The sequence below is a fragment of the Melanerpes formicivorus genome, unplaced genomic scaffold (genome assembly GCF_026170545.1).
Source record: "Melanerpes formicivorus ecotype bairdi unplaced genomic scaffold, bMelFor1.0.p_v2 SCAF_667, whole genome shotgun sequence".
In the NCBI taxonomy this organism is placed as follows: domain Eukaryota; kingdom Metazoa; phylum Chordata; class Aves; order Piciformes; family Picidae; genus Melanerpes; species Melanerpes formicivorus.
The window spans coordinates 12,095-38,938 of NW_027143019.1; the positions used below are offsets into that span (position 1 = coordinate 12,095).

The window sequence follows — 26,844 nt, forward strand, 5'->3', positions numbered from 1 at the left end:
CCTTACTTGCTGGTTTTGGGTTCAGGGGTCAGGCTCTGGGCTTGGGGGTTGGTTCTTGAGCTTGGGAAGTAGTTCTAACTTTGCTTGCTGGTTCGAGAGCTTGGGGTCTGGGTCTGAGCTCAGGAACTTGTTCCCTAAGCTCAGGGCTGCTTCTTGGGTTTGGGGACTGGCTCTGGGCTCAGGGGATGGTTTTTAATCTCTGGGGCTGCCACTGAGCTTGGAGATTGGTTCTCGAGCTTGGGAAGTGGTTGTGACCTTAGTTGCTGGCGCTGAGCTTGGGAGCTGGCTTAGAACTTGGGAAGGGTTTCTGACCTTAATTGCTGGTTCTCAAGCTCAGGGGCTTGTGCTGAGCTTGGGGTCTGGTTGTTGAGCTTGGGAAGTGGTTCTGAGCTTAGTTCCTCACTCTGAGCCCAGGAGCTGAGTCTGCACGTTAGATTTGAGTGTGAGTTTGGGGGCTGGCACTGAGCTTTGGGCTTGGTACTTGAGCTTGGGAAGTGGTTCTGATGTTCGCTGCTGGTTCTTGAGCTCAGGGGCTGGTGCTGGGCTCAGGGGCTGGCTCTGGGCTCGGGGGCTGCTTCTTGAGCTCGGGGGTCAGGCTCTGGGCTTGGGAACTGGTTCTAGAGCTTAGGGGATGGCTCTGAGGTGCAAGAGTTGAGCTGAAGTGGCACAGTGCCCTGCAGAGGCAAAAGCTTTTCCCTGCCAGTCAGCCATTGGAATCATCTCCCCAGGGCAGTGGTGGATTGCCCTGCAGGGCAGAGTTGGAAGGCTCAGCTTGGCAGGGGGCTGGGCCAGCTCCTTTCCAGGCCAGTGTCAGCTGGCAAGGTTGGAGCAGCTGAGCCTTGGGGTCCCTTGCAGCCTGGCATTGTGTGGCAGCAGAGCTGTGCTGCTGGTTTTGAGGGCACTTGGAAAGCTTCTGGAGCATTTGTGCAGAGTGTGCAAGACATCCCTGAGCCTAGCAACTCCCTCAGCTCTCTTCAGAATGAACTCTGCAGAGCTGGAAGAGCTTTCCAGGAATTTCGCAGAGGTTTGGAGGAGTTTGGAAGGGATTTTGGTTCTCCTCCTCCTTGTCCTCTTCCTTGTCCTCCTCTGCCTCATCTTTTTCCTCCTCTCCCTGGAGGCTGCACTTAGACTCCTAGAATCCTGGAGTGGTTTGGGTTGTCAGGGAGCTGCAAAGGTGCTGCAGTCGAAGCCCCTCTGCAGTCAGCAGGGACATCCTGCACTAGCTCAGGCTGCCCAGAGCCCTGTCCAGCCTGACCTTGAACCTCTCCAGGGCTGGGACCTCAAGCCCCTCCCTGGGCAACCTGTTGCAGTGTTCCAGCAGCCTCCTGGTGCAGAACTTGTTCCTCACCTCCAATCTCAATCTGCTCTGCTCTAGTTTGAAGCCATTGCCTCTGGTGCTGTCCCTGCAGGCTTTGCAAGGAGTCCCTCTGCAGCCTTCTTGTAGTCCCCTTCAGGTACCAGAAGGTCACTCTTATCTCTCCCCAGAGCCTTCTCTTCTCTTCTCCAGGCTGATCACCCCCAGCTCCCTCAGCCTGTCCTGGTAGCAGAGCTGCTCCAAGCCCCTGATCATTTTTGTGTCCCTCCTCTGGGCCCTCTCCATCAGGTCTCTGTCCTTCCTGTGTTGATGGCTACAGAGCTGGCTGCAGTGCTGCAGGTGAAGTCTCAGCAGAGCCAAGTGCCAGGATGGCCTCTGTCCATCTCTGGCTATGCTGCTTTTGGTGCTGCCCTTGGCCTTGTGGGCTGCAGGCTCCCCCTGTCTGTTCCTGTCCAGCTTCTATTGTGCCAGGCCAGGGGCAGGACCCTGCCCTTGCTCTTGTTGAAGCTCAGGAGGTTGCCCTGGGCCCCATCTGCAGCTTGTCCCCTTGAGCTCCTCCAACTTGTTCTGCAGGGTATTGTCTTAGGTTTCAGGATGCAGAGAGGCAATCTTTGAGCCTTGTGAAAGGAGCTGATGCCAAGCTGTGGCCAGAGGGTTGGATAGAATTGGGCAGTTTCCATGGCTGTGTTGTTCAGAGCTGCATCCTACAGTGCAGAGCATCCAATCCACAACAATCCATAGTGTGCCTGGGCCACGGGAGCCAAGCAACCACCCTAGGCCAAAGCTTCCTCCAGAGCTGCACCAAAGCAGGCCAGAAGCCCAGGCCCCAAATGCCTTCCCCCTCCCCCATGGCTCTCTGCCCCTCCTCCCCCCATCCCCAAGAGATGCAGTTACAGATTCTGGTAGGCAGCTCCCAGGTGAGCCAGGCCGCTGCAGGCCGCAGTTGGCAGCATTGCCAAGGCCTCAAAGCTCCTCTGCAGAGAGAGATCCCAGAAGATGTTGCTGGGAGCAGAGAGGAAGGGCAAAGGAGACTGGAGAGCCTGTGCTGTTCCTTTGTAGAGAGTGGGTGCAGGCCTTGTGGGAATGAACTAAGCTAGATGACACTTTGTGGTGTAGCTGTGGACTCTGCTGTCCCTTCTGGAGGTCTCTACTCTCTGGTGTAAGACATCCCAGTGCCTTCCACCCACCACAGGGATTCTCCTCCACGCTCTCATCCAGGGGTTTCTGTAGGGCCCTACTGGCTGTGAAGATCAGCCCTGGGGACTTGGTGGGGTCGTGGGGATTTTGAGAGGGCAGCAAGTGAGTGGAGATGGAGCAATGGATGGAGAGATGGAGGGTGAAGGCTGCAGGGGGTGGGAGAGCTTAGTTCAGCAGCTGTGTGGCTCTGCCTGGCTCCTGCCTCCAATGGTGCTGGCAGCAGCTGACCCCAGAAGCTCAAAGCCCCAAACCCTGCCTGGCTCAGGACAGTCCCCTGACCCCTCCTGACATCCAGCACAGCCCAAGCAGGCACTCAGGGCTCCTAGCCACACAGCCCAGCCATCTCCCATGGCAGGAGTCACCTGAGGTCTCACTCCCTCTCTGTCCCCCTTCCTCTCATCAGTTTCTGCATGAGGTGACTGCAGGGTCCCTCCCCAGCCCTCATCTGTAACTCCCCCTTGGCTTGGTGCTGTTCTTTCAGCCCTCCAGCTGATCCCAGCCTTTAGTCTCAGGCCCCTTCCTTCCTTGTGCTGCTGCTTTCAGCCCAGTTCCTTAGATGCTTCCTCAGCCACAGCATTTCCCACTCCACCCTTCCAGCTGCAGTGGAGGTGGGGGACACAGGGCCATGGGACAGCCAAGGCAGTAGGGACATGGATGAGCTGGGAATGAGGGAAAGGCCTGAGAATGGTCAGGCAGGAATTAGGCCTTGTCCCCCAAAAAAGGGGAGAGGATGCAGGGCCCAGGTGGCAAATGTGTGTGCAGGGAATGGCAGAATCTGGCAGCATTTGAGGAGGTGAAAGGAGTGAATTGTGCTGCAGCTCTGCCTGTGTCAGCTGGGAGATGAACAGCAGCCCATGGGCACTGTGCCCTCCCACCAAACCTTTTCTCTTGGGGATGTGGAGTGGCAGCTCCAGGGAACTGCAAAGAGCAAGCTGAGAGAAATGGTCAGGGAGAGAAGGAAGGCAAACTCTTTCCACTGAGTCTCTTTGGGCTGCAGGTGTGTGAAGGGTGCTGGAGGTGTGAGGTTTGGGCAGGAGCCAGAGACTCCTCCAGCATCCCAGTGAGGGCTGAACAGGTTTAGCAAGAAGCTGCCCAAGTCCCTTCCCCCTTTGCTGCATCTGCAGAGATCATGAAGCTCCCTTTGTGTGTGTCCTGAGGGCTGCTATGATCTTCTCTTGGACAGTGGGCAGCAGAGAGGTGTGTGCAGGGCAGAGCTGAGCACAGAGTGTGTGGGGTGGGGGCAGAGCCAGGGAGGAGAGCTGGGTCCAGAGCAAGATCTGCTGTCAAAGGCAGTTGCAGGCAGCAGAGCCCTGGGCAGGCAGTGGGAGAAAGCTTTAGGCAAGGCCTGGGAGAGGCTGTGTGGAGGCAGCTGTGTTGTGGTGCTGGCCTGCAGCTGTGTGCTGGGGGCTGTGTGCTGGGCAAGGAGCTGAGTCTGCACTTATTGAGGCCTCCCATCTTGATCAGCCCTGGCTGTGTGCTGTGGCTGTGCTGCTGGGCTTGGGAGCTGCCTCCAGCAAGGCTGAGCTGTGCTGCCTGGTCCTGGGCAGTGCTGAGTCATCCCTTGCAGGTCAGTGTTCTCTGAGACCTTTGCTTCTCTGTGGCAGGAGTTGTGTCCCTCTCTCTCCATCATCCCTGCCCCTGTGTGCTGTGGAAGAGCAGAGTTTGCAGATCTGTCCCTTGGAGCAGCCCTGCAGATAAGAAACCCAGAGTGGGGCTGTAGTGGTTTGAGCCTTAACTGAGAGTTAAAAGCTCAAATGGGGAAAAGGCTGAGAATCTCTTCCCCACTTCCCCCCCACCTCCTCCCTCCAAACAGGGAGAGGAGGGAAAAAAAAGGTAAGGAGCAAATCCACTAATCAACAATCTGGAGTCAGCTTGGAAGTAGAGAGGCAAATAATTTTTTTTCTTCAAATATATATATATATAGCAATAACAGGGAATAAGGTTCACAAGGGCAAGGAACAAGAATGGATGGGAGGGGAATAGAAAAAAAATAATAGAAAACCAGTCTGTCTCTGAAGAGGCGCAGAGGCAGCAGGGAGAAGGATCAGGTCCAGCCACGTGGCTGAGGATCAGGGGAGCAGCTGCAGTAGCTCTCATCCAGCAGAGGCAGGAGCCAAAAAGGAGATCCAACAGCTATGAGGTCCTGCTTTTTATACCCTTGCTGGGCAGGGAGGGGGGAGTGGAACAGACTCAGCTTTCCCAGGGGGGAGACGCCCTTCAGGGAGTGTAAAGTACCCGCAAGCCCTCCACCCTGCTTTCTTCTTTTGTTTTCAGAAAAAGGTGTTAACCCACCACAATCCACCCCTCTGTTCCACTTCCTCTCTCCTGCCACAGCCCCTTCATGTGATTTTGACACATGGTATTTGAATCCTTGGTGCAAGTCTCTTGCTATCCCGGCTTGCTCTCTCCCAGGGCCGTCTCTCTTTCTGCTGATGGTCACTGTAGGTGGTGCTTGAACTGGGCAGGCATGTGGAGAAGAATCAGGAATCAGTCTGTCTTTGAAAGGGAAAGGAAAAGGTCAGGAACAGTCTGTTGCTGTATGGACATAGGCAACAGTCCATTGCTGTAGGGACATCAGGAACGGGTACAGGTGAGATGATGCTCTTTGGGTTGGTGTGCAGTGGGTACGTTGGGTCCTGGATGCTGGGCTGGTATTAAACTAGGATGAAGAAACTTAGAACAACTTATAACTATTCACATAATTACATTGATGAGGGTTGCCTCCTCTGAGTTCATCCTCTCTCAGCCAGAGTCACGTTCTGCTGTGGGATACACTGAATGTCCCCAGTTTCTAACATAACCCAGTACGTGTGACCAGGCCCCTCAGCCGAGACCACCCCTCGGGTTGGTTTGCCCCCACCAGCAGCAGGGAAAACCCACAATGACTTCCCCAGCAGGTTCTTCTCAGCAATCACAGGAACTCCATCTCCATCCACTGTTTGCAGCAGGTCGGACTGGGCAGGACCAGCTCGGTTCACAGATCCTCTGCTGTTCACTAACCAAGTGGCTTGAGCTAGGTGCTTTTCCCAGTTCCTGAAGGTTGCACCCCCCATGGCTTTTAGGGTGGTCTTTAGCAAGCCATTGTAGCGCTCGACCTTCCCTGCAGCTGGTGCATGGTATGGGATGTGGTAAATCCACTCAATCCCATGTTCCTTTGCCCAGTCCCTTATGAGATGGTTCCTGAAGTGGGTTCCATTGTCTGATTCAATCCTCCTGGGGGTGCTGTGTCTCCACAGGATATGTCTCTCTAGATCCAGGATGGTGTTGTGAGCAGTGGCATGAGGAACTGGATAGGTCTCCAGCCACCCTGTACTTGCCTCCACCATGGTCAGTACGTACTGCTTGCCACTGTGAGACCGAGGAAGGGTGATGTAGTCGATCTGCCAGGCCTCTCCATATTTATATTTCGACCATCTCCCCCCATACCACAGAGGCTTCATGCACTTGGCCTGCTTGATGGCAGCACAGATGTCACAGTCATGGATGACCTGTGAGATGGCCTCCATGGAGATGTCCACTGATCTGTCCCCAGCCCACCGGGATGTGGCATCTCTCCCTTGGTGGCCAGAAGTGTCATGGGCCCAGCGAGCTAAGAACAGCTCACCCTTGTGTTCCCAGTCCAAGTCTATTTGGGAGATCTTAGCAGCCAGGTCTGCTTGGTGGTTGTGCTTGTGCTCCTCTGTGGCTCTGCTCTTGGGGATGTGTGCATCGATGTGCCGTACCTTGGTTGGCAGCCTGTCCAGGCGGGCGGCGATGTCTTGCCACAGGTCAGCGGCCCAAACAGGCTTCCCTTTTCTCTGCCACCCGTTCCTCCTCCATTCCTTCAGCCACCCCCACAAGGCGTTGGCTACCATCCAGGAGTCAGTGTAGAGGTACAGCACTGGCCAGTTCTCTCGTTCTGCTATATCCAGGGCCAGCTGGACAGCTTTTACCTCTGCGTACTGACTGGATTCACCTTCTCCATCCCTTGCTTCTGCCACTTGCCTTGTTGGGCTCCAGACAACTGCCTTCCATCTCCACTTGCTTCCTACAAGCCGGCAGGACCCATCTGTAAATAGAGCATAGCCCTTCTCGTTGTCAGGGAGATCGTTATATGGGGGAGCCTCCTCAGCACGGGTCACTGTCTGCTCTGGTGGCATTCCAAAGTCAGCACCCTCTGGCCAGCTGGTGATCACTTCCACTATGCCAGGGTGTTCGAAGTTCCCCATCCGAGCTCGCTGAGTTATCAGGGCCATCCACTTACTCCAGGTAGCATCTGTGGCATGATGTGGGGTTGAGCCTCTCCCTTTGAACATCCAGGTCAGGACTGGAAGTCTCGGAGCTAGAAATAGAGGTGACTCAGTCCCAATTACCTCAGAGGCAGCCCGGACGCCCTCATAGGCAGCTAGGATTTCCTTCTCTGTTGCGGTGTAGTTGGCCTCAGAGCCTTTGTACCCCTTACTCCAGAAACCTAGGGGCCTGCCCCTGGTTTCACCAGGAGCCTTCTGCCACAAGCTCCATGTAGGACCATTCTGACCAGCCGCAGTGTACAGCACATTCTTGATCTCTGGCCCAGTGCAAACAGGTCCCAGAGCCATAGCATGGACCACCTCTCGTTTGATCTGGTCAAACGCCACCTGCTGCTCAGGTCCCCACACAAAATCATTTTTGTTCCTTGTTACATGGAAGAGAGGCTTCACAATTTGACTGTACCCGGGAATGTGCATTTTCCAGGGGCCCACAAGCCCCAAAAATGACTGTGTCTCTTTCTTGTTCGTGGGCTGCACCATAGTGGCTACCCTGTTCACCACCTCCTGAGGGATGTGGCGACGGCCATCCTGCCATTGAACACCCAGGAACTGGATCTCCCTGGCAGGCCCTTTCACCTTGCTTCTCTTGATGGCAAAGCCAGCCTCCAGCAGGATGTCAATTATCCTCTTACCCTTCTGGTAAACTTCCTCTGCTGTCTCACCCCATACAATGATGTCATCAATGAACTGCAGATGCTCAGGAGCTCCACCTTTCTCCAAGGCAGTCTGGATCACCTCATGGCAGATGGTTGAGCTATGGACCCAGCCCTGAGGTAACCGATTCCATTGATACTGTGCTCCCCTCCAGGTGAAAGCAAACTGTGGCCGGCATTCTTCTGCAATGGGAATGGAGAAAAAGGCATTAGCAATGTCAATTGTGGCATACCACTTGGCCGCCTTCGATTCCAGCTCGTACTGGAGCTCCAGCATGTCCGGCACGGCAGCGCTGATCGGAGGAGTCACTTCATTCAGGCCACGGTAGTCCACAGTCAGTCTCCATTCCCCATTTGCCTTCCGCACTGGCCATATCGGGCTGTTGAAGGGGGAGTGAGCCTTGCTGATCACGCTCTGGCTCTCCAGTCGTCGAATCAGTTGGTGTATGGGGTGCAGAGAGTCTCTGTTGGTCCTGTATTGCCTGTGATGTACTATGCGAGAGGCAATAGGTAACTTCAAATCCTGCACCTTATGGCTGCCCACTACGGAGGGGTCATCTGAAAGCTCGGGCATGGTGGACAGCTGTTCTTTGCCTGCAGTCTCCACAGCTGCCACCCCAAACGCCCACTTGTGCCCCCTAGGGTCCTTGAAGCATCCCTCCCACAGAAAGTCAAGGCCAAGAATGCAAGGTGCATCTGGACCAGTCACTATGTCGTGCTTTCCCCATTCATTCCCGGTCAGGCTTATCTCAGCTTGCAGTACAGTCAAGTCTTGTGAGCCTCCTGTGACTCCTTGAATGCTTATGGACTCAGCCCCTTTGTACCCCGATGGTATCAGGGTGCATTGGGCCCCTGCGTCCACCAGAGGTCGGTACTTCAGGGCTTCTGAAGTGCCAGGCCATTTCACGTACACATCCCAGTATACTCTGTTATCCCTGGCCTCCACCTGGCTGGAGGTAGGGCACCTCTAATGCTGGTGGCAATGTCCACACTTGTCACATGGTTCTGTGTTACTAGGGGAAGGGTCTCTTGAGCGAGAGGGACCACTCCAGGAAACTGGGGCAGCTCTTCTCCTAGATGAGTTATCCCCGTGGTGCCCACCTTGCAGTTCCCGCACCCTGTTCCAGAGGGCAGAGGTGGGTTGGCCATGCCAGGTGTCCATGTCCTCTCCATGTCACAGAGGAACCTCCACAGAGACCCCCTTGACATTCCCCAATTGGCTTGGGGTGATCTCCTAGGGGAAGGTCGCCTGTTCCTGATTGCTGAAACCTGGACCCACTCTGAAGGAGAAGGGGAAAAGGAGGCATCACTCCCCTTTTTCAGTTCAGACATGGAGGTCTTGATCTCTTTGACAATGTCTTTAGCCATAGTTTCTATGGCTGAGATCAGGGGTTTCTGATTTACGCTGTCCTCATATTCCCTTAAATCATTGGCAAACTCACAGACAGTTTTAGGACTTCCATCCTGTCCAGTCAAGAGTATCCCTCCTAATGTGTGAGCATATTTCTGAGGAGCACCCTGGGTGAGTTTCTTTACGAAGGGCCGTCTCATGGGCACCTCATCTGGGTCCGAAGGGAGCTGGCCATCCCCATAAATTATTTCCATCACAGCCATCTGCCTCAGATACCGAATGCCCTGTTCCATAGTTGTCCATCTAACTGGGGCCCAGGGCAGGTCATCTCTTGAGCGGTACCGGCTCTTGATGGCGTTCAGAATCCGGGCCCAGAGAGTGTGTATTCCATCAAGTTTGGCTAACTCCTTGTCCAGACCAGCATCACGAGTCAGGGAGCCTAAAAGCTTTGCCTCCCTCTTATCCAGGTCCACTGTGTCCACCCCCTCGTCCCAGCATCTCAGGGCCCAGCTTAGTATTGGCTCACCCTCTTTCCTGGCGTAGTCCAGACGAGTTTGCCTTAGTTCCTTTCTGGGCAGCGATGTAACAGTTATTTCCTGGTCTGAATCATCTTCATCCACCGCTGGGTTCTGTGAGCTGCTGGGGCCTGCTGAGGTTCCTTCCTCACCATCCGTGCTTGGCGATGATTTTTGATTTCTTTTCCTGCGTGTGGTGACCGGTGCTAGAGAGACTGCATTGGCAGGAGCATCAGGGGTCAACTGTGGGAACGCTGGTGGTGGGGCAAACCCTTGTGCCTGGGGCTCAGGCTGAGAGCTGGCACAGTCATTACAACCCGACCCCTCCCTCTTTGTGTCTACAGAGTGCTTACAATGCCCACAGCAGACACGCCCCCAGTCATTAAAGAGCACAAAGGAGTGTGTTACCACCCTCCAAACAGCTCTTAATGGGTTAGCTAGTCCTCCACCCAACACGGTCCCAGCAAATGCCACTATAAGGATTACATTTAGGCATATGGAGCATATTGCAACGTAGAGCAATTTTCCATCACAGGCACTTTTATCTACACCATTGGTTTCATAACTTGCTTCAGGAAAGTTTCCTATGTTAGAAAAGTTACCACTGACAGTGAAATTCAATGAATTCAAGAGATACATGCCTAACTTAATTGGTAAAGTTTTTATCCACTTGATCAGCATCTCTATCATTAACCACACCACGTGGTAAGTTATTAATTTGTAGATGTGGGTCCAAAAGATCCAGCCAAAAGCCCATGAAAAGGCTTGGACCATCAGGTTCTTTAAAATTGCCATTTCTACTTCAAGCTACTTTTTCAGAAAAAAAAAAAAGGGTATTGCTTTCCCAATACAAGATCAATTTCCAAGCCCCACGTTGGAGGCGCCAAAAATTGTAGTGGTTTGAGCCTTAACTGAGAGTTAAAAGCTCAAATGGGGAAAAGGCTGAGAATCTCTTCCCCACTTCCCCCCCACCTCCTCCCTCCAAACAGGGAGAGGAGGGAAAAAAAAGGTAAGGAGCAAATCCACTAATCAACAATCTGGAGTCAGCTTGGAAGTAGAGAGGCAAATAATTTTTTTTCTTCAAATATATATATATATAGCAATAACAGGGAATAAGGTTCACAAGGGCAAGGAACAAGAATGGATGGGAGGGGAATAGAAAAAAAATAATAGAAAACCAGTCTGTCTCTGAAGAGGCGCAGAGGCAGCAGGGAGAAGGATCAGGTCCAGCCACGTGGCTGAGGATCAGGAGAGCAGCTGCAGTAGCTCTCATCCAGCAGAGGCAGGAGCCAAAAAGGAGATCCAACAGCTATGAGGTCCTGCTTTTTATACCCTTGCTGGGCAGGGAGGGGGGAGTGGAACAGACTCAGCTTTCCCAGAGGGGAGACGCCCTTCAGGGAGTGTAAAGTACCTGCAAGCCCTCCACCCTGCTTTCTTCTTTTGTTTTCAGAAAAAGGTGTTAACCCACCACAGGGGCAACAGCAGGACCCCAGCTCCCAGCATCCCAGAGTCCCAGGGCACCTCCCAGCCTCTTCTGCCTCCTCCTGCCCACTACATTTCACCACTCCAGGGGCTGAGGCACATCAGCTGTTGGAATTTGGAAACTCCCCAGGCTTGTGGGGGTCAGTTGTGTGCAGGAGATGATGTTTGGGGTTGGGATTTGGAGGGTGGTGGGAGAAGGTTGGAGGTGGTTTGGTCTTTGTGGGTCAGTGCTGCTGTCTCCATTGCCTGAGCCAGGAGAGATCAAAGGACAGGGCCTGGGCCAGGAACCATGCTGCCAATGCCACCAGGCTTGAGGAGAGCAGGACAAGACCACTTGTAAGCCCCAGGGTACTTCAGGGCACTGATCACAGGAACCTGGGTTCTCAGCACAGGTATTAGAGGTCTGTGCCCACACTGTGGCAGAAACTGAAGGTTTGAGGTCCCCTCTGCATTCTCTCCTCCAGCTGGGTGTTGGGAGTCAGGGACTGTCATGATCCAGGTAAGATCTGAAGGTTTGAGGTCCTGGGCTCAGGTGCTTCCATCTTCCCTATTGCAGAGCTGTGACTCCTCCCTCCCACAGTATGGCCTCACAGAAGGATCCAGACAAGAGTTGGGAGGAGAAGCAGCACCCAGAGATCAAGTTGGAGAAGCCAATATGCCGTCCCAAGGGAGAGGAGGATGAGGAGGAAAAAGAGGACAAGATGGAGGATGATGCTGAGAATGACAACTATGAAGAGGAGGATAATGATGATGGTGAAGGTGACCAGAATGAGGGGGAGGAATGTGTGGAGGAGGATGAAGCCAGAGCAGGTCCCTCAGTGTCACCCAAAGAGCTGAATCCGTGCCTTGAGTGTGGGCAGAGCTTCCCAGGTAGCTCAGAGCTAGCGAAGCACCACTGCCCGCAGCCTGGCTCCCGGCCCTTCGCTTGTGGTGACTGTGGCAAGAGGTTCCGCTGCAACTCGGATCTCATGCAGCACCTCCGCACCCACACTGGAGAGAAACCTTTCACATGTGCTGACTGCGGACAGCGCTTCACCCGGCGCTCCAGCCTCACCCGGCACCGCCGCACCCACACTGGCGAGAAGCCCTTCTCTTGTGACCGCTGTGGCACGCGCTTCAGGCAGATCTTTACTCTTAGGCAACACCACCTCACCCACACCAGGGAGAAGGCTTTCACCTGCAGGGACTGCGGCAAAAGCTTCAAACAGAGCGCCACTCTCACCATCCATCGCCGCATCCACACTGGAGAGCATCTGTTCCCCTGTGCTGAGTGCGGCAAGAACTTCACCACGAGTACCACATTAATCCAGCACCGACTCATCCATAATGGTGAGAAACCTTACAGCTGTACGGACTGCGGCAAGAGCTTCACCCAGAGGGGACACCTCACAGAGCACCGGCGTGTGCACGCTGGCGAAAAGTCTTTCAGCTGTGATGAGTGCGGCAAGGCATTCCGACATTGGGGGACTCTCATTCAGCACCACCGCACCCACACTGGTGAGAAGCCGTTCACCTGTGCTGACTGTGGCAAGAGCTTCAGCCAGAGGGGCACTCTCATTGATCACCGCCGCACCCACACTGGAGAGAAGCCGTTCACCTGTCCTGACTGTGGCAAGAGCTTTAGAAACAGGAGCAATCTCATTGTTCACCGCCGCACCCACACTGGTGAGAAGCCCTACACCTGTGCAGATTGTGGCAAGAGCTTCCGCCACCAGGGCACGCTCGTTGGTCACCGCTGCACCCATATTGGTGAGAAGCCGTTCACCTGTGGTCACTTGCTTCAGCAAGAGGAGCTCTCTCATTTGCCACTGCCGCACCCACACCTGTGAGAAACCTTTCAGTTGTGCGGAGTGAGGTATGAGCTTCACCCAGAAGGGGTACCTCAACAAGCACCGCTGCACCCACAACTGAGAGCAGCCTGCACTGGAGGGGAGGCATAAATCCACCTAGAATCTGTTGGGTAATCGTGACCCCTCTGAGAGGGCCTTTCCAGCACCAAAATCATCCCTTTTTCCTTTGCAATTCTCAGGGACTGGGGATACCAGCAGCAACCAACACCTTCTGCCCTTCTGAACACCAATTATTGCTAATGAGAACAGTTACAGTCCTGAGTCAGCACAGCTGGAGCTCCCAGTGGAGATGGGCAGGGCTTTGCCACGGTCTGTCTGGTTCTTCCCTTATGCTTTGTGTCTCCCTGGGGTAAGAAATCCTCTGTCCGTTGACCAATTGTCTCAAAAAAACCCAAAAGTTACCCAAATCCTGTCTGTTTGCTTTTATTTCAGATATCCCTGCCTCAATGCCTGAATTTTGGGGGCATTTGCTGCCAAGGGATGGGGTGGAGCTGTGTGCCCAGTTCAGGGAGGGGAAAATGAGGTTCTCAGAGGACTCTTGAGGAGCATCTCAGAGGCATTCTGCAGGGGCTTTCAGGTGATCTTACATGTTTGGGATTTGGATGGTCCTAGGACTGACTCTTGGGATCTTTGGAGGGTGTAGGAGGAAGCTGATGGAGATCTTTGGAAGAACTCAGAAAGCTTCTGTTAGCTTTCCACTCTGGGGCTGGAACAGGTTGAAGAGATGAGAAGAGGTTAAGCTGCCTCTTCCCCCCCAAAACAGAAGAGAGGGAAAAATAACAGACACAGGAACCAAAAAAACCTCTGGGTTGAGATAAGGACTTGAGATAAGACCAAAAGAGTTGAATCCAAAGGAGATCCCATAATGCACACTGACCTGAGGCTGTTTGCAGAAAGAAGCACAGCAGTGAGCAGCAGCAGCCAGGAGTTAAATCCCTTCAGCCCTCCCCCTCAGCAAAGAGCCAGCACCTGAGAGCCAGAACCCAACAGCAGCAACCAGAACAGGAAGCCTCTCATGTTGCCATCTGAACTTCAAGCCCTGTAGTACTTTGCTCCAGCCAGCACTGTCCCTGGGAAGGTGGCATGAGGCAGGATGGAATAATGGCAGCAAATTTTCAACTTAACCTTTGATATTCCTAAGCCCTCATACTGTGCCATCTGCACCATGCCCAGCAGCGATCAGCAGCACACCTCAGGCACTGTCCATTCTCACTCCACAGGAGGTTGCTTTGCAGTACCCAGAGGGCTGCTCACTGCAGGTGCTCTGCAGCTCCACTCTGTTCCAGCACAGTCTGGATAAGTCCATGCCCAGTCCAAATGCTGCAGATGTTGGAGCTGTGTTTCCAGCTCTGGGGCAATGGAGTCCAGTAACTCCTTCCATGCCTCCAAGTGAAAGCAAACTGTGGCTTGCATCCCAGTACTCAGCTTCCAACACATCCAGGTGTGGGGATCCTCCTGTCACACCAGAAACACAGATGGGTTCCACCCCTTGTGGTTTGATGGTGTCAGAGCACTCTGGGCACCTGTATCTACTAAAGCTTTGTCCTCTCATGGGTTCAACTTGCCAGGCCATTGGTTCTGTGTGGTCCAACAAACCAATTTGTCTCTCCCTTCCATCTGGTTGGAGGCAGAGCCCCTCCAATTCTGCCTTGGGTCCCTTGTATCTTGTGAAGATGCTTTGGGAGTCCCTTCAGGAGGACCAGAAGCAGTTTCAGCTTCCCTGCTCTTCTCAGGTCATTTCCCACTGGAAACTGAGGCAGTATCTCTGCGGGGACAATTCCCCTGTAAGTCACAGACTCCTGCAGCCAGGACTGGATTGGGTTTTCCCTTCCACTTCCTCATGTCCTCCCCATGGTCACACAAGTAAAGCAGAGGGTGTGCTGTGCTGTGTGCCTCCCAGATTCTCTCCCTTGGACAGGGGAGCAGCTGCTCCTCATGGCTGAAACACAGGACTGTACAGGTGGGAAATAAAAGCTTCTTCTGGAGCTGATGGAACTCCTGGGACAGTTCCTTCACAGCTGAAACACAGCCCTGGACAGAGGAGCAGAGATTTCCTTTGCCTTGCTGGGGCCTGCTGCTTGTTTCATCCACTGTTTGTCCTTGGTTATCTTCCAAAGCCAGAGATAAGAACCAAGCCAGTAGCCCTGGTTCTTTCTCTTGTTCCCATGGGGACCCTGATCCCTCCTGGTCCTTTGCAGGATCAGCTGCTTTCCTTGTAGGCTTCTTTATCTCTACAGGAGTGTTGTAGATGTGCCCTCGGGAATGAGCAGCAAGGATATCAATGAATAGATATATTGGTAGTCTATTGATATACAAACTATGCAGCAGGGGATTTAGTTTCTATTCACAGGCAGCAGTATTGGTGGAACCACCTCTGCAGAACGTTTGCGCCTGGACACTTCAGAGGAACCAAATGAGTTATAGAATTTAGAGTTGAAACTGATTGGAGAAGCAGTGGGGGAGGGGTTTGTCAGTGACCAGCAAACCCTCAACCCAGGACAGTTTCAGCACTACCTGAACCCAAATTCTATAAAGCAAAGGTTTGGCTTCCTCACGAGCTGAGAACCTCATGAAATCTTTCCTTGGTGATGTGTTTAGAGTCCTGACAGTGCAGCACGGCTGTGCCCTCATGAGGAACTAGAGAACGGCGCCGACCGCGTGGCTGTGCCGCAGGGTTGCTGCTTCTCCCAGAGCACAAAGGTCCTGGAGCCTCCCAGGGGAAGCTTCAGAGGCTTTTGCCGCTGGCTCCACGAAGCACAGCACCTGGCAAAGGTTCCCCGCTCTGGGGGCTGTAGCGCTTCAGGACCGGTGGTGCACAGGGGCTGCCATGGTTTCCTCCCATGGCGATGGCTCATGCGGCAGTTGACCCCACGCTCCACGGCACTGCCCCAAGCTGGGCAACAGTGGCAATGTGCAGTGAGGCCTTCTGGAGCTGCTTCAAGTCCCGGGCGAGGCGGACCGTAGCGGCACAGAGACGCACGCAGGCATAGGCACGGACACCAGCGTGGGGGGCACTTGTTTACCAAACAACTCCTATTTACCATTTGCCCCAAAGAATACTGCTTCAGTCAGCACCCACTGCTAACACAATAATTAACCAATCTACTGATACTTTGCCAAATGAGCATAAGCACATGCCACAAACAGGGCAAACAAACATGTAGCCTGGGCCTTGTTTGCCACAGGGGTGGAAACATGCCCAGGCAGATTGTTGACCTGGACCCAGTGGTGCCAAGGTCCCCCCCGCCAACTCCAGAAGGGAGGGGGGACAAAGGGGGTTTGAGTCACACACACAGAAGCATGTTCTGGTAATATTTGGGACACAATCCTGGTCATAAGCACCACTCGCTATGAGGGGCAGCTGATCCTGGCACAGGCTGGCTCTCTGACACAGCTGCCATGCCTGTGGCACTGTCTGTGGGTCCAGAGACCTTCTCTTGCCCCTGAGCCCTCTGCACAGAGATGAGAAGGGCTCGATAGGCATGGGCCAGGCCCAAGCACATTGCAGTGATTTCTGTCTCTCAGGAACTCCCAGGCTGACAACAGACTTTTCCCAAACCTTTCCCCAGCTGGAGAGGATTTTGCACGTGCTCAGGGGTGAAATTCCAAAGCACCAGAGGTGACCACCAGCCTAAGAATTTACACCTTCCCTCTCCCACCCCTTGCTGCTCCTCAGTATCCAGCACCTGGGCAGATCTCACAGTGGTTTCCTTGGGAGTGTCCTGTAGTGCTCTGGATGAAACCAGAGCAAGATGCCCAGCAGTGGACAGCACAGCTCTGAGCCATCACCCTAAGCTAACAGTCAGCACCGCCAGCAGCACAAACAGGACTATAGCTCATCAGGCCCCCAAAAGCAAATCCATCAACGTAGTGAACACACCACAGGAAAGAAAACTTCTGTCAAACTCTTCTGACAAGCCTCAAGCCTTAATTGAATCCTCCTCTTCTCTCTTGTTACCTCAGTCTTGCCAAAATCTATCCTCATTAAGGTAGCTGCTTTCCTGCCCCATGTTGGGCTCCAGAAAAGGAATGTAATGGCTTCACCTGAATGGGCAGCTTAACCTCTCTGCCTCCCCCAACACAGAACTGAGGGGAAAAGAACACCACACAAAACTTTTTTGTGTTGACACAGAAACAAATGAGAGAAGAGTGTCCTGAGCAAATCAGATCATCAGAATGCAAAAGTACAGTGACCTCAGCCAGTGTGCAGAAAAGGCACAGTGGAAAGCAGCAGCAAGCAGCAGCAAGCAAGGCAAATGCCCAAACCAGGGAGCTGCTCCCCTACCCCTCCCTGTCCCACTGCCATCCCAGCACAGCTGCCAACGCCCAAAAATCCCAGAACCCAGAAGCAGCAACTGGAACAGGGAGCCTCCCATGCTGCAACCTGAACTTCAAGCCCCATCATCCTTTGCTCCAGCCAGCACTTTAATTTCTGAGGCTGGCATGGCTGCAGCATAGTCTGGATAACAGCAGCAGAGTCAACTCAACCCATGACAATAAGGAGCCCTCCAAGCAAAATGGAAAGAGCCTCTCAGCTTCTGTGAACAACTTACACTGCTTTTAAGGCAGCTGGACTTGCCACATGGATGCATTAGCTGAGAACCCAGAAGAGCCCAAGGGGGCAGTGGAAGGTGACTTCAGAAGGATCCTTGAAGATGAAGCTCAGACTTCATGATTTCTAGCTGGAACCTTGGTATTTCCTACTGGGATCTCCTTTGGATTCAGAGCCCTGTGACAACTCACAGGGTTAGGGGTTGGAAGGGACCTCTGGAGATCTGTGAGTCCCCCTGCCAGAACAGGACCATAGAATCCAGTGCAGGTCTCACAGGAACACATCCAGACAGGGCTGGCAAGTCTCCAGAGAAGGAGACTCCACAACCTCTCTGGGCAGCCTGTTCCAGGGCTCTGTCACCCTTACAGTAAAGAAGTTCTTCCTCCTTTTGAAGTGGAACTTCCTGTGCTGCAGTTTCCATCCATTGCCCCTTGTCCTATCCCAGGGCACAAGTGAGCAGAGGCTGTCCCTGTCCCTTCCTTTCTGACCCCCAGCCCTTGGATATTTATTGACATTGATCAGATGCCCTCTCAGCCTTTTCCTTTCCAGATTAAACAGCCCCAGGCCTCTCAGCCTCTCCTCATCAGGCAGTGCTGCAGTCCCTTCAGCATCCTCACAGCCTCTGCAGCAGATCTCTGTCCCTCTTGAACTGGGGAGCCCAGAGCTGGATGCAATATTCCAGGTGGGGCCTCCCCAGGGCAGAGTAGAGGGGGAGGAGAACCTCCCTGGATCTGCTGGCCACACTCTTCCAAATGCACCCCAGCATCCCATTGGCCTTCTTGGCCACCAGGGCACATTGCTGTCCCATGCAGAACTTGCTGCCCACCAGAACTCCCAGGTCCTCCATGGGGCTGCTCTCTAACTATTTGTTCCCTTGAGTGCTGTGGGGTTCACATTGCTCTGGACATTGCATGGTGCAGATCACCTCCAGTGAATCTGAGGCTCCCCAGAAATTGCCAGTGGATTCCTCTTAATCACATGGATCCTGTCCCAGCAGGCACTAGTGCAGGAGAAGGAACAGCAGACTGAAGAGAAGGAGAAAGGGAACTGAAAATCTCATCACCTGAATCTAGAAAGAAAGCCCTTGGTAGCAAATGTCCATTCTGGATTGATACAGAACACAACACAGAGAGCTGATGAGAGCAACTGCTGGGGGTGCACCAACAGCCCTGAGAACCCTAAGGAGGGGCTGGAGGGGGGAGGGCATTCACTGGAATTCCAATACCTGATAATACCTCTTGGACATACTGAGAATCACAGAATTGTCAGGGTTGGAAGGGACCTCAAGGATCATCCAGCTCCAACCCCCCTGCCATGGGCAGGGACACGTCACAACAGATCAGGATGCTCACAGCCACATCCAGTCTGGCCTTAAAAACCTCCAGGGATGAGCCTTCCACCACCTCCCTGGGCAACCTGTGCCAGTGTCTCTTCACCCTCATGGGGAAGAATTTCTTCCTAACATCCAATCTGAATCTCCCCACTTCAAGTTTTGCTCCATTCCCCCCAGTCCTATCCCTACCCAACACTCGAGGAAGTCCCTCCCCAGTTTTCTCGTAGCCTCCTTCAGATACTGGAAGGCCACAAGAAGGACTCCTTGGAGCCTTCTCTTCTCCAGACTGAACAGCCCCAACTCCCTCAGTCTGTCCTCATAGCAGAGCAGCTCCAGACCTCTGCTCATCCTCATGGTCCTTCTCTGGACACCTTCCAGCACCCCCAGATCCTTCTTGTAATAGATGCTTCAGAACTGGACACAGAGCTCCAGGTGGGGTCTCACCAAGGTGGAGCAGAGTGGGAGAATCATCTCCCTGGCCCTGCTGGACACATTTCTCTTGATACAGCCCAGGATGCAATTGGCTCTCTAGGCTGCAAGTGCACACTGGTGGCTCCTGTTGAGCTTGTGGATGAACACTTCCCTTAAGGATAATCCAGAATTAGAAGCACAGGATGGGGATGGAAGAGGCTCCTGATCCAAAGAAGAGCTATTCCAAATGTGTCCAGAGATGCAACCTAACTGATTAGCAAACATTGACTGCCTGAAGTCAAGGCACCTCTGTGGGAAAAACACTCAGGGTGTGCACCCATCCAGGCTGTCACCATCCCATAATAAGGAACAAACGCACAGGGTGGGCAGCACCAGGAGGAAAGGGAAAGTATTGGAGATGTGGCAGTAAAGGCAGGAAAAGATTACCCCTCAGCTGGTCAGGAATCTGTGCCCCTGGGGCAGTGCTCCCAAATACAACTGTGGCTGATCAGTGAGAGACTCAAAGTTGGGTCCAAGGAGATGTGAAATGGCACAAATGAAACAAGGCTGCAAAGGAAAGGGCCTCTGCTTGGCACAACTTTGCCTGATGCTTTCTGCCTTGCTCAGGAGAAAGTGAAGCAGAATTGGCCATGGTGAAGATCTCTGCTCTCCCAGTCCTCTGGAATAGGACTGCAGGTGCAGGATCAGCTTCCCTGGGAGGAGGGAAACAGGTTGCAGAAATAGCTGCTCAGGAGGGAATGGCTCCAGGCATGGTCTTTGCCTCAGAAGGAGGAGTGGGCACAGCACTGAACACAAGCTGTTGTGTTTCCATGGATCAGAGAGGAAGGACATCCATAGACATAGGTGAGAGATGGGAACAAAGCAGGATTGTGCAGGAAGGAGGAGCCAGCACAAGTTCTGCACCATGAGGGTAGTGGAACACTGGAACAGGTTGCCCAGGGAGGTAGTTGGGGTCCCATCCCTGGAGATCTTCAAGGTGAGGCTTGACAGGGCTGTGGGCAACCTGATGTAGTTGAGGATGTCCCTGGGAAGATAACCTTTGGAGATCCCTTCCAGCCCAGCCTATTCTATGATCAGTGAGATATGGGAACCAAGCAGATTCTGCATGAAGTGTGTGATGAATATACTGGTGATTTATGTTAAAATGATAAGACTTAGAGTGCACTGGGATTAAGGGTCAGGATCTTGTGAGGCCTGTTTTGAGAGTAAAGGGAAAGAAACAGATCTTGCAGACTTGCAAGGATGCTGTCTGGTTAATTGGAGACATCATGGCTGAGAAGGAGCTGTCTTAAAGATAAACATTCAGAACCAGGAATTTGTTTTCTTCAGATAAGAAGCCTGGACAGCTGAGCGTGGGTGAAAGTGGATGCTTTGACCCTTACCACACTGAATGTAGGGAGAAGGGATTTGACCACCTATTCTAAGACTCATTATCATATTCCTGCCTTCCATTTAGCATAAGTTTGTTTATGTAGATGATGTAACTATGTAAGATGAAGAAAGCTATTGTAAGGCTGCTGTGGAGGTGGAGTTTTGTCCCCTCTCCAGCCCAGCGCGCTGCTTTGCTTGCCTTTTGTTGCCTTTTATCACCTTTTTATGATCTTTTAGTTCCAATAAAACTGTTACCAAAAACTTTTACCTGGAGTCATCTATAACACTCTGTACAGCTGTGCTCTGTCTGTGCTGGTGTGTGCTGACCTTCAACTAATCAGATAAGAAACTAATTCTTGCATATGCTTTGAGCTAACAGAATTTCCTCCTTGATAATTACCTTTTCTCTCTCTAACCCGTTCTGGGACAAAAGGGAGGAATGGGTAGAAGGGGGGATAGTTGGGGAGACCCTCCTTGTTGGAGGAGGGAAAGGTTTTCTCTGTTATGTTCTTTGCTGTATATTTCTGTATATATTGTAAATCCTGTATATTGCATATAGATTCACTGCATCTCATCCTGATTGTAAATAAAGCTTATATTCATTTTTGCTTCTCCAACTGAGTTAGCCGTGGTTTCTCTGTGGGGGGGAGAACTGAACTTTCTCTCACCACCACAGGGAATGTTGGGGGAGACACCACACAGCAGGCTATGGAAAGCTGTCTATGCCCTGAATTATTTAACCATCTCTCTGAGTGGTATGAACCCTGCCATAGTAACTCATTTCCTGTCATTGCAGTCTGTGAGCAATCCTTTGGCAGAAAAGGCCCCAGTGTGGGTCTGCAATTTACAGACCCTTGATTGGGAAGGCCCCTGGGATCTTGTGACCTGGGGCCATGGCTATGCTTGTGTTTCCACAGGTGCCAGGGTCCATCAGGTCTCTGCATGTTGTGTTTGGCCTACTGAAGAGCATGATCAATGGAAACAATCAATGCCCTGAGCCCACATCAACTAACTCCATGGGATAGCAAAACATTTGGGCAGCACTGCTGCATGCAGTAAATCAAACCTGGAATTTAAATACCTGTCAAAATTAAATTGTAGCACAACAGTAAGGTGTTTTGAGCATCAGGACATGTGGGATGATAATTTGCTCTTTGCCCCATTAGAGCCCCAAGAATTAGATATTTCAGGGACTTTCCAAGCAGAAAGCTGTGTGTACCTGCAGCATAGATCTGGAGCTGATCTAGTACTATGATCTTTAATCACACTCCCTTTGCCTTAAAGCCATGCAGGCTTAGCCTAACAGCTGAATGAGATGATCATGGAGGTTTGTAGAACAAAGCTGAACACATAGCAGCCAGGATAATCTTGCTTCAAATTGCTACAGCAAAGCACCAGCTCAGCTAAGGGAACTGGCATCTTGGGTTGCAAAACAAGACAAGGAAACATCAAAAGTCTTGCTTGAATGAGCCACTGATGAGGACAGTGTCAGCCCTGCCAGGCTGCAAAATCGAGCTGCTGTTGGTTCTTTGTTATCAGCTCACAGTCAGGGCTGGACAGAATTTGATGGTCTGTGTTGTACACACTGAAGTGATCATTCTAAACATAGACATAAGAGTATTACAAACTGGGTTGTGAATATTGCTGATTGGATTAATCCTGGTATTTGCAGTGCCCTGTTCATTCTCATGTCTGCAAAGGGCCCTGCAGAAGAGAATGAGCCCTGGGCAAAAAGGAGGAATTGTAGATAAAGCAGGTGGCCATGGGCAGCTTTAACCTTGAACTAAGCAGAGCTCTGCCCTTGAATCAAGAAAGTAAACAACTCCAGGGAAGAAGATCTGTGAACAACAAAGGAAGAAACAGAGAGGACTCCCCAGGCTACCAAAAGGGGGAGAGAGGTGCCTGGACACCAAGCCTAAACCAATCACTTGAGTACAAAGGGCACATGGACACAGAAAGAAAAAGATATAAGCCATGATGTGTATGAATCAAGTGGCCTCTGCTGAGGGCTGGTGCTTGAGCACATCTTGGTGTCATCCTTTTTCTCAGCTGCCAACACTGCACAGCCTTAGCTATTGAGTTTTTCCAGTTCTCTGAATCACTTCTTCCTGTTGTTTGTTTGGAGAACCTTGAGTTTTCCCTTCCATCAGCTAGCCAGGAGAAGTTCTCCTCACCTTTCACTGCCTGTTTTGGAATCTCTTGGTTTTGTCAGAAGACATTGGTTTGGTCACCAGCTGTGTTCAGACTTTTCCCAAACCTTCACAAAGTGCAGCTCAGAAAGTTCAGAGTGGAGATGAGGCCAAAGAAATGTTCTTCAAAGGGCAGAGCTGCTATGCATGAGGCCATCCAGAGGTGTCAGGAAATGGCAGGGAGAGCTGAGACCGCTCAGGGAAGGGATGGAATTGGCAGGGGCAGAGCTGGGAGGGAAAGCAAGATTGGTGTCAGCAGCCTGAAGGGAAAGAGCTGCAGGCATGGGACAATGCAGGAGAGGCTGCAGCAGAGATGGCCAAGGGCTCTGGCAAGGCTGAGAGGCCCAACAGGACCAAGGCCTTTGTCCCCTTGGCTCTGGCACTTGCCTCTGCCATCAAGGCCTGTGAGGAGAAACTTTGCTTTGAGGCTTTGAGGTTCTTCTATTCAAAGGACAGTGGTCAGGGCTTGGCCTTTCTGCTTCCTAGACCAAAGGCAAGTTTTTCTGCCCTATACTTTGCCTTTGTCTCCCTGCAATCCTGGCCTCTAACAAGCTGCTCTAACGAGTCCCTGGGGAGCCTTTGTCAGTAACAAGCCTCAGTGAGGCCAATCAGTGCTTCAAGGTACTTTGGAGTTTGCTTCTGACTTGGACTTCTTGAGAAGCTTCTTGGCAGTAGCTTGGCAGAGTCTCCTGGCAGTACCTAAGGATGATGTAATCAGACTCAAATACTCCATGGGGCTCATTAAATACTGCTGAACCTCTAATTATTGCCAAGGTTTCTGCAGCTAATTGCAGAGGTTTTTGTTGCACAAAGGATCTGATAAAAAGTATTTTTAAAGGTACATTTCATTCCTTTTCAGCAGGAGTTGTCTCTTTGCAAGCAAACCATAGCAAAACCTGACAAGGTCCTACCCTGCTCACTGCTCATCCTCACTCCCCACTGCCCCCAGCAGAGCCCAGAGCCACAGGTGAGGGATAGGATCTGCCTTGCCAGGGGCTGGGGGTCAGGGCTTTGCCCTTTGGATCAATGAAACCCCTCCAGGTTTTTTCAGCAGCAGAGCCACTTTGAGCTGCTTGTCCTGACCTGTCAGCACTGCCTCAGTTCTCTGCTCTCACCACAGCCTGGAGATGCTTCAGTGCCTCCAGTGATGCTTCCCTTGCATCCACTGTCTCCTTCTGCTCTAAGCAGACCCTGGGGGCCCTTTCCCAGTATGATTCACTGGGACCCATTAACAGTAGAAGAAACTTCAGAGTTTGAGTCTGACTTTGACTTCTTGAGAGGTTTCATCATCTTCTCAGTCTCTGAGGTTCATGGGCTCGGCACCAAAGCCAGCAGAGGGCTCCTTTAAATGCCTTGAGCTGGTCCTGAGCTGTTGAGCCAGGGCAGGCTCCTGGGCTGGAAGGTGCTGCTGGCAAGCAGGCAGTGCTGCAGAGAGACAGCTCTGGCCAGGAGCAGCAACTCTGCACAGCACAGCAGGGCTGAGGACACTGCCAGAGGATCTCAGGGAGATGAGGAAGGCAGAGCGAGCTTTGAGGTGGTCAGGACTGGGAGGATGCTGAGAGCTCAGTGGAGGAGAAGTCACTGCAGTCACAGATACGGTGAAGGGCAGTGCAGGTCCAGGTCCAGGAGGCATATCCTAAAGCTGGCACAGCTGAGCTGGCTGTGGGGAGAAGCTGTGGGTGGCAGGAGCCACCCCTGGCAGTGCAGAGCAGGGTGAGGCAGGGTCCTCGTGCTCTGGAGAGGCTGCTGTGTGGGTCAGGGCTGCTCACAGCTGCAGCTCAGCACCAGGGAACTTCCAAAGGGATGCTTCAAGGACAAGGTCCAAGCAGGGTCTGCTCTAAAGAGGGAAGAGTTCCTGAGTCTGTGTTTGCAGTTTCCTATTCTGAGGACAAGGGAAAGTAGGGGGTTAAAGAGAAGGTAGCAAAGCAACTAACCATTCAAGTTGGAACAAGTCATTGAAACTCAGAAGGTGTATCTTGGTCAGGTGGTCAGCTGGGAGCCTCCTAAAGTGCCTTCAGCCTCTGCCTGTGGACAGCAGCAGCAGCAGCCTGGCTGGACTCAGCAGGATGCCCTCAGACAGTGCCCCCAGGCAGGTTTCTGTAGGTGAGTGCAAAGGGACTGGGTTGGGCTCTGAGAGCAGGGCAAATCCATCACCCAGCACACTCCTGCCAGGGTGAGAACCTCCAGGCAGCAGGGATCTGTTCAGGGAAGGAAACTGAACCCAGCAATGTTGTGGGAGGGAGCATTCAGACATCTCCATCTGATCTACTCCAGGCCAGAACCTGCCTCTGAGCAAGGCCCTTGGCCCCCTCTTCCCCCCAGAAAAGCCTCAGGGTCATGGGCTCCAAGGTGTGAAGCATCTCTGCAGCCAGAGCTCCAGCAGAGGCAGAGCTGCCACAGGAGAGGAAATGCCATTGGGTGTTGCAATGAGCCCTGAGTGTGCTGGCCTGCAAGTGTGGTGCTGAGACCTTGAGAGAGGCTGAGACACTGAGTGGTCTGTGGGGGATCCCTCTGCTCTCAGCAGGGTCTGGTGGCTTTTCAGGGGGACAGGGGAGTGTGATCACCTCCAGCTCAGCAGGGCACAAGCCCAGAGAAGTGGGGAAGTAGCAGCAGGGCCAAGCAGCTCCCCTCACTCTGCTCTGAGCCACAGGCAGCCTCTTGCCTTGCAGGCTTCTGCTCTATCTGTTCCCACTGAGGGCAGCAGAAATGCTGTGTGTGAGAACTTGTGACAGCCATGAACACTCTGGGGGTGAGATGTGGGCAGCTGGAGTACAAAAGCCTAAAACATTCAGGAACTGCCTTTTTCTACCCTCTCTCCTTAGCTCTGGGAGATGCTAAGAAGCCTTTCTGCTTTGGAACTCTCATCTGAAAGTGGACACCAGAGCTTGCTGCTGCCTCCACCACTCCCCTGCTGCAGAGCAGGACTGACTCAGCAGCAGGAAGCAGGAAGAGTCTCTGATCTGCCCTGCATGCTCAGACAGCACAAAAGAGTCCAGCAACAGAGCTGGAGGGAGGTCTCCTCAAAAAAAAACTTCATTCTCTGTATTAGGGGCTGAGAAATGGCTTTGGTTGTGCTCCATTGACTTGTGACTGCCTTTGCCTTTTGGCTACTGCACTGTGCACAAAGGGAGCAAATGTCCAACAGCAGTTCCATCACCCACTTCCTCCTCCTGCCATTCCCAGGCACAAGGCAGCTGCAGCTCCTGCACTTCTGCCTCTTCCTGGCCATCTACCTGGCTGCCCTGCTGGGCAATGGCCTCATCATCACCACCATAGCCTGGGACCACCACCTCCACACCCCCATGTACTTCTTCCTCCTCAACCTCGCCCTCCTTGACCTGGGCTGCATCTCTACCACTGTGCCCAAATCCATGGCCAATTCCCTGAGGGACTCCAGGGGCATCTCCTATGCAGGATGTGTTGCTCAGGTCTTTCTCTTTGTCTTTTTCATTGCAGTAGAGTATTTTCTCCTCACCATCATGTCCTATGATTGCTATGTTGCCATCTGCAGACCCCTGCACTATGAGACCCTCCTGGGCAGCAGAGTTTGTCTCCACATGGCAGCAGCTCTCTGGTCCTCTGGGGTTCTCTATGCTCTGCTGCACACAGCCAATACATTTTCCCTGCCCCTCTGCCAGGGCAATGCTGTGGAGCAGTTCTTCTGTGAAATCCCCCAGATCCTCAAGCTCTCCTGCTCCACATCCTACCTCAGGGAACTTTGGCTTCTTGTGGCCAGTGTCTGTTTTGCATCTCTCTGCTTTGTGTTCATTGTGTTGTCCTATGTGCAGATCTTCAGGGCTGTGCTGAGGATCCCCTCTCAGCAGGGACGCCACAAAGCCTTTGCCACCTGCCTCCCTCACCTGGCTGTGGTCTCTCTGGTTACAAGCACTGGCATCTTTGCAAACCTGAAGCCCTCCTCCATCTCCTCCCCAGCCCTGGACCTGGTGGTGTCTGTTCTGTACTCAGTGGTGCCTCCAGCAGTGAACCCTCTCATCTACAGCCTGAGGAACCAGGACCTCAAGGCTGCCCTCAGCCAACTGATCCCTGGATACTTTCAGAAGCAATAAACTCTTTGTCTTCTCTTGCAGAGCAGTTCTGATGTTATTCAGTGCAGTCCCAGCCTGGCTGCCCGAGTTGTGGCTGCTGCTGGTGTTGTTCCCCTTGTAAGAATGTTGTTCCCACACAAATGTCTTTCTTCAGACCATTTCTGGTTCAGTGTTGTCCTCTGTGCTGTGACACAGAGGCTGCAGACATGAAGAGCTGTGCTCCCTGGGTGTTCAACAATAAAGTGCCCTGCTTCTCTGTTTTCCTTCCT

At 52.7% G+C, this 26,844-nt stretch overlaps 1 protein-coding gene and 1 pseudogene across 1 annotated transcript; both read left to right on the forward strand.

The window, feature by feature from the left end:
* Positions 1–5,825: 5,825 nt before the first annotated feature.
* On the forward strand, positions 5,826–13,042 carry LOC137460586 (zinc finger protein 135-like; annotated as a pseudogene).
* Positions 13,043–25,663: 12,621 nt separating this feature from the next.
* LOC137460587 (olfactory receptor 14A16-like) lies at positions 25,664–26,596 on the forward strand. Its single transcript, XM_068170839.1, has one exon. The coding sequence runs from the start codon at positions 25,664–25,666 to the stop codon at positions 26,594–26,596; it is 933 nt and encodes a 310-aa protein (XP_068026940.1).
* The last annotated feature ends 248 nt before the right edge of the window (positions 26,597–26,844 follow it).